At 44.5% G+C, this 11,388-nt stretch overlaps 2 protein-coding genes across 2 annotated transcripts; one reads left to right on the top strand and one right to left on the bottom strand.

Annotated features, from left to right (window-relative positions):
• Positions 1-1,492: 1,492 nt before the first annotated feature.
• Positions 1,493-8,528, top strand: LOC149401102 (P-loop containing nucleoside triphosphate hydrolases superfamily protein). Its single transcript, XM_089611455.1, has 7 exons — positions 1,493-1,730; positions 1,883-3,287; positions 3,472-3,612; positions 3,750-5,484; positions 6,052-6,350; positions 6,439-7,244; positions 7,334-8,528. The coding sequence occupies exons 2-7, from the start codon at positions 1,965-1,967 to the stop codon at positions 8,184-8,186; spliced, it is 5,157 nt and encodes a 1,718-aa protein (XP_089467581.1). The 5' UTR covers positions 1,493-1,730; positions 1,883-1,964; the 3' UTR covers positions 8,187-8,528.
• A 49-nt stretch (positions 8,529-8,577) lies between these two features.
• Positions 8,578-10,475, bottom strand: LOC149401103 (anthocyanidin 3-O-glucoside 2'''-O-xylosyltransferase-like). Its single transcript, XM_089611456.1, has 2 exons — positions 9,744-10,475; positions 8,578-9,221 (listed from the first exon to the last, which is right to left on the bottom strand). Exons 1-2 carry the CDS (start codon positions 10,473-10,475, stop codon positions 8,586-8,588), a joined length of 1,368 nt encoding a protein of 455 aa, XP_089467582.1. The 3' UTR covers positions 8,578-8,585.
• Positions 10,476-11,388: the final 913 nt, after the last annotated feature.

Consider the following 11,388-nt stretch of genomic DNA (forward strand, 5'->3'; position numbering starts at 1 on the left):
TAAATTGTGTTTTGTTATGCCATCCCCCTTCAAGTGAAATCCAAACTCCGCCACTGCAAGCAAATCAATGCTCCAACCGTTGCTTTGTTCTTTTTAGCTACACTGGGTATGAAACCAATACTTTGATCATCGTCACATTATCTCTACATACATCATGATATGAACCTCCTAACGCTGTGCTTTATTTCTTCCAAGTCCCGTTAAATAAGACAGACAATAAAAAACAAGAGATTCATATCAATCATCGCAAAAAATACTGAACCCTATCGCAAGCCGTCTCTAACGGTCTCTAACCTTTATAAACTGTCTCTAATTGTCACAAGCCATCGCAAATGATATCTAACTGTCTCTAGCCGTTGATAACACATAATAGCATCGCAAACCGTCTCTAACTATCGCTAACCATCGCTAAACACAGCCTAAAACCATCGTAAATCATCACTAATTATCAGTAGCCATCTTTAATCCTCATCAATTTAATCGCAAATTTCTATAAATTTCATTTTTGACCATCGCAAACCATCGAAAAATTTCAAAATTTTGAACGTGCAGTCTAATCAAAGTAAAAAAAAAATACCAGTTCAACCTAATCTAAATTAATTCTAAATGAAAAACAAGTGAACTTTCTCATTCTCTTGAATTTCAATCCACGTGTTAGAGAGAATTCGAGTTTTAGAGTGAGAGAGAGAAGTGAGAAAATGAAAAAAAAAAAGATAATATGGTGTTTATAATATATTTAAGGGTATTTTTATATATAAAAAAAGAATAAAAATATAATTTTTGATATTTTTGACATAAGAGGTTTAGCCACTATATTTTGCTAGTGAGATTTTCCTTACAAAACAATGCACTCTTATTTGTTGCTGTTGTAATACATTTGTTTGATCACTTTGATGCTTGCATTTGAAGTTAAAATTTGAATACCACAAGTCAAAATTTATTTTCAATATAAGAAGCACTCTAATATTTTTCACATTTTGCTCGTTTTTCTTGCATATATAAAATTTTGATGCGAATCCATCCAACCCACGTATTGAAACTTTTTTTTACAAACATCACAGAAGTGGCATGAAATAACTCACAAAAGAGGAATATATTTTTCTTTTGGGCACAAAAACTAAACCGTTGTAACTTGTACCTCCTCTCCATTTGGCATTAGGAAATCCCATCCCACTTGTGTGTGTTTGTAACATGCAAAATACTCTTATAAATTGGCGGCAATATTTTGGTAGCAAAAATTAAAAATATAAAGCAATAAAATTAAAATCAACAAAATTAAATATAAAAATTGAAGATAAAAAGAAATTAGAACTCTCTCAACACAGCGAGTTATTCGCCCTCAACACTCTAGTTGGAAAATTGAAAATTTGGAATTGCAGTAGATAACCACGAGCGTGGTGTCACGCGCTCCTTCGAGAGTCGTTGTGGCTGAAGAAAATCAACGTGAAAAAGCTTGATTTTATACGCTCACGCCCTAGAGCTTTATAAAACGCTCAAACAAATGAGAAAAATTTCACAGAAATAAAAGAAAAGAAAAGAAACACCAGAGAGAGTGAACAAAGCTTCTTCGTCCAGAGAAGACCCAAAAACTCAGAACCCAATCTTCAAGGTGTAAACCCTAGAGTTCTTGAGGAGATTCAAAGCCAAAAGCTGCTCTGATTTGTTCGCGATATCTGTTTTAGGGTTTCGAGTCTCTCAGCTCTGAAATAGCCAAACTCGGCTCTCACTCGGTGAGTCTTTTTTTTTTCTTCTTTCGCCTGAATGGCTCTTTGTCCGAATCGGATGATATTCGGACACCGCAGTGGATGAAATTTGCGATCGTTTAATGTCAATCTGTTAGGAGATCAAATTTGTGAGTAGTAATCGAGAATCGATGTTGTAGATATATTGGATAGTAAAAGAAGCTACCAGGCTCGGCATCAGTGTTACTGTTAGGAAAGATTTGGTGTTTGATTTTTCTTGTGATGCGATTTTCGTTGCCATCATCGGTTTCGTCCAAGGATGGAAAGGCGTCTCCGAATCAGCTTAAGCTGAGCCCTCGGCACCGGAAGAAGCACAAGAGGCTCGACGCTATATGCGAAAGAGAGTACACAAGAAACCATGGCGAACTGAATGGGGAAGAAGAGAATCAGGATTCTGCTATCCGGAGAAGCTCTAGGGTTCGCCGCGCTCCGGTTTTGCTCGATGTCTCTCCTCCGCCGCGGAAGAAGCGTCGCAAGCTTGGAAACGGAAGTAATGGAGTGTCGAGCAGTGGAAAAAACGGTAAAACTTCTCCGGTGGTGAGAGATTCGGAGGATTTGGAGAGCCCTGGAACGTGGAAGTCGAGGTTGAGAGAGAGGCGCGAGAGTTCGAACTTTAGGGAGCGATACGAGAGGGACAGTCCGAGGGGGAAGAGAAGGATTTTTCAGGAGCCGAATGGGAATACTGGCGAAGAAGAGGAGGTTCAGGAGCCAGAGTCGGAAGTAGTTACAGTTGTGAAGTCGAAGAGGCCCGGTAGGGTTAAGGCTACGATCGGCTCGCTTGTTGCGAAAGATGGAGAGAAAACAGAGGCGGAAGAATTGGAAATTGTTGATGAAATGGTTAACGAGGTTGAGCAAGATGACGATGATGATGACAATTCAGATGGTCCGACTGAAAAGGAAAAAGAAGACGACAGAGAGACACACTCGGTTGAGATGGAGGAGCGTTTGCAGTCTGAGGATGAGGGCATTCGTGATGATACCGCAAGATTCGATGATGATTCGGAGGCAGCCAATGCACCTTTGGAAAAGACAGTGGAAGAAGAATTAGACTGCGGAGAAAATCGAACTGATGGAGCAGAACTCATCAAAACCACAGAAAACATCAAACCCACAGAAAACGGTGATGATGATCTCATGGCTGTAGAGCAAACAGAGAAGCAAGCAGAGGAATTTGAAACCCAAAACGACGATGATGGGAATAAGGCTAAGCGGGTCGAGCTTGATGGTGATGCCAAGTCGGAAAATCTGAAATGCTCGATTGGAGGTGAAGCGCTTGGAAAGCCACGGATCAAGGAGGGAAGGCGGTGCGCTTTGTGCGGCGGCGGGCTAGACGGAAAGCCGCCGAAACCAGCGGCTCAAGACACAGGGGAGAGTGAGAACGAGCTGTATTGTGGGTGTTCAGGTTCCGAGGACCCTAATTACGACATGTGGGATGGTTTCGGAGACGAGCCTGGCTGGCTTGGACGGCTTTTAGGTCCCTTAAATGATCGGTATGGCATCGCTGGAACGTGGGTCCATCAAAACTGCGCAGTATGGAGTCCAGAGGTGTGCTTTCTCGACCTGTTATGTCAATAATATACATAATGCTCTTTATAAAAAAATTCTCGGAGAATGACTATTTTATCTTTATATATTTATAGGCTGGATAAATATGTATAATTAGTAGATAGACCCATTTTATAGTTACAAGTCGCGAATAACCGTTCCGTGTTTCTATTTGTGTTGACAGGTTTACTTTTCCGGTTTAGGATGTTTGAAAAATGTAAGGGCTGCCCTTTGCAGAGGAAGGGCATTAAAATGCAGTCGATGTGGAAGACCAGGAGCTACAATTGGATGCCGTGTTGACAGATGTCCAAAAACTTATCACTTGGTCAGTTATATTCTCTTTACAACATAATTTCGCCCGTTGAGAGTTCTTCTTTGATATCATTTTGTATTTAATCAGCTTGCAAACATTTAAAAATGGGAATTTTCTGATTGATGATATGCGTTTTTCTTCCTCTTCAGCCTTGTGCGCGAGCTAATGGATGTATTTTTGACCACCGCAAATTTCTTATAGCGTGCACAGATCATCGGCACCTCTTCCAACCCCACGGTCTTAAGAAATTGGCCAGATTAAAGAAAGTTAAGGCAAAGAAACTGAAGCTGGAGTTGAGAAAACACACAAATGAGGCTAGCCGGAAGGATATTGAGGCAGAAGAGAAATGGTTTGAGAACTGCGGCGAGGATGAGGAGTTTCTGAAGCGCGAAAGCAAGAGACTTCATCGAGATTTGGCGAGGATCGCCCCTGTTTATATAGGAGGCAAGGACTCTGACGATGGAAAACTCTTTGAGGGTTGGGAATCTGTCGCCGGGCTTCAAGAAGTCATCCAGTGCATGAAGGAAGTTGTTTTATTACCTCTACTATACCCCGAGCTCTTTGATAATCTCAGCATTACACCGCCTAGAGGTGTTCTTCTCCATGGCTACCCCGGAACCGGTAAAACCCTTGTCGTGAGGGCATTAATCGGTGCTTGTTCCCGCGGCGATAAACGGATCGCTTATTTCGCCAGAAAAGGAGCAGATTGCTTGGGGAAGTATGTCGGCGACGCTGAGCGTCAGCTCAGGCTCTTGTTTCAGGTAGCCGAGAAATGCCAGCCGTCCATAATATTCTTCGACGAAATAGACGGGTTAGCTCCGTGCCGCACGAGGCGCCAGGACCAGACCCACAGCTCGGTCGTGTCGACACTGCTCGCTTTAATGGATGGTCTGAAATCTCGAGGCTCAGTCGTGGTCATAGGTGCGACCAACCGTCCCGACGCGATCGACCCGGCATTAAGGCGGCCCGGGAGGTTTGATCGGGAGATCTATTTCCCTCTTCCCTCGCTCAAAGACCGAGCCGCTATTCTGTCCCTTCACACTCAGAGGTGGCCGAAGCAAGTCACCGGTTCGTTGCTCGAGTGGGTTGCCAGAAAAACGGCAGGCTTCGCCGGGGCTGATCTTCAGGCGCTCTGTACTCAGGCGGCCATAATCGGCTTGAAGAGAAACTTCCCTCTTCAAGACATTCTATCGGCTGCGGAGAAGAGAGCCACAAGTGGGAAACGCCCTCCTCTTCCCAACTTTGCAGTGGAGGAGAGGGATTGGTTGGAAGCTCTGTCGCGATCTCCGCCACCGTGCTCGCGCCGGGAAGCCGGCACTGCTGCTGATGACGTGGCGTCTTCGCCTCTCCCTTTCCATCTCATCCCGTGCCTGTTGCGACCATTGACCACTCTGCTCGTCTCGCTCCATCTCGACGAGCGCGTCTCTTTGCCGTCTCAGCTCTCTAAAGCTGCCAACGCAATAAAAAATGTGGCCGTCTCTACTCTGACAAAGAAGAGGTTGGCGAGTGATCGTTGGTGGTCGTTTCTCGATGACTTTACTCTACAAGAAGGAGACGCTGCAAGGGAGATAGAAAGGGGTCTCTTGGATTCTGGGATTTTGCTTGGAGACAATTGTATCTCTGCATCTAATGATTCAAACGATGAGGTGGATGATGCAAAGTTCAAGCCGCACGTGAAACGGAACGGTGTGAACATGTTGCAGCCAAGAAATTCGTTGGGATTCAGGGTCTTGGTCTCTGGAAATCCGAGATCTGGTCAGAGGCATCTGGCTTCGTGTCTTGTTCACTGCTTTGTTGGCAACGGTGTTATTAAAAAGGTTGATCTGGCTACAATTTCGCAGAAAGGGCACGGAGATGCGGTGCAAGGAATAACAGATATATTAAGTATGTACTTCTCATATCCTTTAAACTTCTGAATACACATTTTTTATAATGAAAAAACGTTTTTTATTAAAAGAAAAAAAATGAAAGCCTGGGCAGAACCTATACAAGTCCGCGAATGAGAGAGAAAAAATACAAGGGCTAGCGCCAGAGAGAAAGTCACATTTTCAAAGATGCTCGAGTTCCTCTGAGAAATTTACTTCCGAATACACAGTTGATAACCATGTGTAAATACACAGATGAAAATTTCCATTTAGGCTTTATTATGTTTATTTTTTTTTCCCGTTAGTGGTGCGTAACTAGTTTGCTTTTCAAGTGATTGGGTATGAGCTCTCTCATAAATCATAATAAGATGTTTTATAGTCTTCATGCATATGTTTTTCTGCAGTTTTAACCTCATCATGTGATAGTTTTTTTGTTTGTTTTTTTTCCCATTTAGTATAATATCCTAAAAATTCGAATTTCCAGTGTAAAGTTGGATAACCATGTAATTAAATATTCCTATTTTTTGACAAATGTAAGTTAATTTACAAAAGCTCATATTTCATAATACGCGCTCATTTGCTGCAGTGGAATGTGCTGGTGTGAGCTCAAGCATGGTATTTATGCCTAGGATAGATTTGTGGGCTGTGGAGACAATTCAGCAAACAATGGAGGATACTGATCCTGTTTCAACAGACCCCGATAATGATTATTCAGGTCTTCGACATAATCATGGTAGTAAAGATGAGCTCGTTTCCGGTTCGAATAAACATGAAACAGCTTATCAAGTTGGAGATCAAGCCGCTAATAGCAGGGCTTCAAGTGCCTGGAGCTTATTTGTGGAACAAGTGGAATCTATCTGTGTTTCGACATCTGTGACAATTCTTGTATGGTCGCAAACGATATACACTCTTACTGTTGCTTTGAATCGTTATTTGTGAGCTGGTTTTTAACTTTGTCTCGGTTTTCCAACAGGCTACATCGGAAATTCCGTGTGAAGAACTTCCTACTGAAGTTGGAGGATTCTTCATGAAAAGGGTGTCGAAATCTCAGCCAGGTCTTGTTGAGCACTCAGTTCCGAGGTTTGTTGTGGAAGTTGATGGAGATTTTGACTACAATTCAGTGATCGACATATCTGTTGCCAAGTTGTCTAGAGACGTGGTTCAACAGCTAACTCAGTTACTTCACCAAAGATCTCACATCTGTAGAGCATCGCCTGAGAAGTACAGAGTCTCTGATTTCGTTGATGAAACAGATCGTCACAGCAAATACCAAGATTCTATTCCCAAACCTCTTCCGACTCCTGACACTAGAATTTCCAAGGGGAGATCAAACTTGAATATGGCAATATCTTCTTTTGGCTATCAAATCCTGCGCTATCCGTATTTCGCTGAGCTCTGTTGGGTCACTTCAAAGCTCAAAGACGGACCCTCCGCAGAAGTAACTGGGCCTTGGAAACGCTGGCCTTTCAATTCTTGTATCGTCCGGCCGAGTAACTCGTTAGAAGAGATAGTCGTCGGTTCTCACTTGGTCAATTTTAAGAACAAAGAAAAAACCGGTTTGGTTCGAGGCCTGATTGCCGTTGGTTTATCTGCCTACAAAGGTGTATACTCGTCGCTTCGAGAGGTCTCCTCTGAGTTGCGGAAGGTTCTCGAGATTATAGTCATGCACGTGAACGAAAAAGTCAAGGCCGGGAAAGACAGATATCAGTACGCTCGTCTTCTATCGCAAGTCGCGTATGTCGAAGACAAAGTCAACAGCTGGGTCTACTCGCTGCAAAGGTAAACATTTTTCACCGCACACTTTTTTTTTTTTTCATATAACAAATTTATTTTTTTGGGAGTTTGATTAAATTCTTCTGATTTTACAGTTTAGAGCTTGATGCTCCTCCAGTGACTGTCGAGAGTGCTGGAATCAACTGCGACGATGCTCCAAAGAATCAAGCCCAGAGTGTGGAAGGCAAACTCGACGAGTCTGAAGAACTGGGTGTTAAAAACCCTTCTTGCGACTTGAGCAAAGAAGGTGGAGTTTCAACCACAGATGGGTCTCGGCAGAAAGTGGTAACGCCCGATGAGAACTACGTGCCAGAACCAGCCGAAAATTCCGAGCACGACACCCAATCGGTTGCGAAAATTTTGAACAAACAGAATAGTAGCAACAGAAATAATGTACAGATTGACCGGGATTCAAATGGATTTGCTTTTGATCCCGTTTCTGCTAAGCCCAGTGGCGACAAAAGGGTCTCGAGCCAGACCTTTGAGCCATCTAGTGAAGTAACGGAGTGTGAGGACGTTGTGTGTTTATACAGCTGCTGCTCCGAGTGTGTGAAAGCTCTCCTTAAATTAACGAAGAAACTTTTTGTCCGTCGTTGGAGTAGTTCTTCTCATACCGCGGACGACGTTCACGACGTCGTCGCATCGTTATCGGTGGATCTCGTTTCTGCCGTCAGAAAAGTTTATTCCGACGGGAAAACAGTTGACGCAAAACCCAGCACTTGTTGTTGTGACGATTCCCCGAGCGGGAATATCGCGCTGGTCGATTGTAGGTGTCACTTGAAAAGAAGCCTCAAAACGAAAGATGGATCAGAGATGAAATTCATGTTCAGGAACGGCGTTCTGGTTCGATTCGATCCGGCCACAGAGGTCTCGCTCCACTGTAGATTAGAGACTCTGTGCCTCTGCTCGGTCATTCACTCGATTCAGCCGATCGTTTCATCGCATTGAATTGCTCGGTTAGTGAGAGATTTTTAGGTGCGAGAACTTTTCTTTCGAGAGTGCTCAAAATTTTGTCAGACTTAGAGTGTCACTTTTTTTTATACAATTCCATTAGAAGAGCAAAAGGAGTACTTACTGAAGTTAATCTCCTTACTTTTTTTTCTTTCTCCTCTCTTGCAAACCACATCAGATATACAAGTCTCGATAAGCTAATCTTTATATGTCATCATGTAATTATCATTTTTATGTTTTGATCGTTCGTTATTCTTTCAGCAACGATACAACATTGCCAGCGTTTCATTTGTTGTACTTGTACATAACAATTCCCTTTTATTATATTATTAAGAACAATAATCCACTGTCAAACAATCTCTGAATGCCTGTAAAAAAAAAAAAAAGTTTAAACTTTCAAGGAGCGTTTCGGTTGTTGACCAGGGTTTGAAGCTCGTGAACAAAGCGGTCAACATAATCAGACATGAAGCCGGGTGTGGTCAACTCTCGCCTCCACTTCTGGTGATTCTCCCTCACGGCGGCCCCGACCTGGCTGTCCGTCTCCATAACCGACCGAACCGCCTCGCTGAGCCCCTCCTTCCGGAACCTTCCGTCCCCGTCCCTCTGGACCTGGACGGCCACGCCGAGCTCCTCCGCGAGAAGCTTGGCGTTGAGAATCTGGTCCCCGAGGCTGGGGAGCAGAACGATCTGGGCGGGGCTGGTCAGGGACTCCCACATGGACCCGAACCCGCAGTGGTTGACGAAGCAGCCGACGGCGGGGTGGTCCAGCACCAGAGGCTGCTGGACCCATCCCCCGAAGACTTTTCCGCGGTCCCCAACTCGCTCCTCGAACCCCTCCGGGAAGCCCTCCTCCACGGTTTCGCAGCCCCGCGGCGGCTTCAGAGCCGCAAAGAAGTTGTATCCGGTGAGCTCCAGCCCCAGCAAGAGCTCCTCGAACTGGGACCGCTCCAGCACCAGCTGGCTCCCGAACGCCACAAACACCACCGACCCCGCTGCCAGCGAGTCCAGCCACCCCGCCCACCTCGGCTCCAGCTGCAAAGCCCGATAAAGGAAAAATAAACATTCAAATAATATTCATAATGTTCTTTTTAAACCCAAAAAATTAAGAATTCTGAAAAACCGAAATGAACTTTAAAATTCCCTTTCTGTTTATTGTGAAAGTAATAACCGTTAAATTTAATCCTTATAATCAACAATTTTGGTTTGACTTTTGCATGTTAATACACCAAAATAATTGTGCTAAGGGTTGTGGCCATAACGTTAAAACTTCAAGAAAATAGAAGAGAAGGCGCATTATGTAAGAAAAGCCTTGAATAGTTATACTACAATTTTTAATTAACGGTAACCATTCAACTATTTGAGATAGTTAAGATGATCCTTATATTCTTATTAATCTGATTAATAATAAGCTAAATTAGTATGATAAAATATACTTTACTTACACAACGTTAATTCAACAACAAACAGACGAAAGCATGATTGTGATCAACTTTAAATAAACGCAAAAATTCAATTAGCAGCAAGAAGAAAACAATAGGAAAATGAAATGAACACCTGTTCCCGGGCTCCTCCAGTGGGCGGCAAGACGGGTCCGGTGAGGAGGAGGGGCTTGGGGTACTGCTCAGCCAAGTAGTCGCAAAGTGGGCCCTCGATCTCCCGACACGTGCGAAAGCAGATAACGTCCGCCGCCCCCATCGCCCCCGTCACCCTCTCGAAGAAACTAATTCCTCCCTCCCCAAACGCCAACGACAGAAACATAAGCGACTTCACATCCGGGCCGCGCAGCACCACCGCCGCCGATGGGTACCCCGCCGGCGGAGCAGCCATCTCCGCCGCCGTCAGGGCCCCCGCCCTCGCCGGAACCAGCGCGAACGCCACCGAGGCCGCGGAGACCACAGAAAAGAACACCGCCACCGCCCCCACCTCCGCGGCCAGGGCCGGGAGCCAGTGCGCGAAGTCGTAGAAGACGGCGTCGGGTCTGGCGGCGGCGAGGAAGGCTCCGACGGCGGGGCGGGCGAGGTCGAACGCCGCCGCGAGGAGCGGCGTGGCGGAGATGTGGACGTCGGAGGCGGTCTGGGCTCCGGCGGGGAGGTTGGGAAATGGCGGCAGGGTTAGGGTGTGGAAGGTGAAGAGGCTTGGGTGGAGGTTGAGGTGGGTGAGCTGGACGGAGGGCTTCTCCGGGAGGAGGAGGCTCACGCGGTGGCCCACGGCGGCCAGGGAGTTGCCCACGTGGATGAACGGGGTTATGTGGCCCACCGCTACCCATGGGATCATCGCCACGTGCATGGCTTTCTTATATCCGATCGATCCGATTATTATTCGCTCGAGAGCGACTGTGTATGTACAAACCCTGCTACGTTCACGTACGAACGAGTAATATCAAGACATCGTTGAGGAAAAAAAACATATATAGCATGTATTTATGATTTTTTTTTTTTTTTTTTTTGTGGGATGTTGAGATTTCTTATTAGTGCGTCGTCAAAATAGCTGTTTGTCTAAGATTAAATACTACCGCTCAATATATATGTGAGAAAATAACTATTTTAAACTATTTAATTAATAAGTAGTTATGGTTTAATAAGTAAAATAGTTGAGATTTTAATTTAAATTTACCTCACTATATAAATTTATGTGTGTTGATAAAAAATTTATAAACGTTTTTTTTTTTTGTATGATGAATGAGAAAATAATGTATTTCACTACTACAAATGTTGGATTATACAACCCACTTTCTACAACGCTTATGACAAGCGTTGTAGAAACTTGGTGTTTCTACAACGCTTATGGATAAGCGTTGTAGAAACTTGGTGTTTCTACAACGCATATGGTTAAGCGTTGTAGAAACTTGGAGATTCTACAACGCATATGGTTAAGCGTTGTAGAAACCTGGTGTTTCAGATTTCCCACAACGCTTTACAAATCCGTACGCATATAGTTAAGCGTTGTAGAAACCTGGTGTTTCAGATTTCCCTCAACGCTTTACAAATCCGTTGTAGAATCCACGCCGCGGCGTCATGTGTTTTATGCCGCGGCGTCATGTGTTTTATGCCGTGGCGAGAACTTACTACAACGCACAGTGAAAGCGTTGTAGAAAAATGTAATCCGCCGCGGCGAAATTCATACCTCGCCGCGGCGGGTGGTTTCTACAACACTAAACAAAAGCGTTGTAGAAACTCGTCGCCGCGGCGAGGTATATATC

This window comes from Urtica dioica, chromosome 4 (assembly GCF_054948205.1).
Source record: "Urtica dioica subsp. dioica isolate 48M chromosome 4, U.dioica_male_clone48M_v1_H2, whole genome shotgun sequence".
Lineage (NCBI taxonomy): Eukaryota > Viridiplantae > Streptophyta > Magnoliopsida > Rosales > Urticaceae > Urtica > Urtica dioica.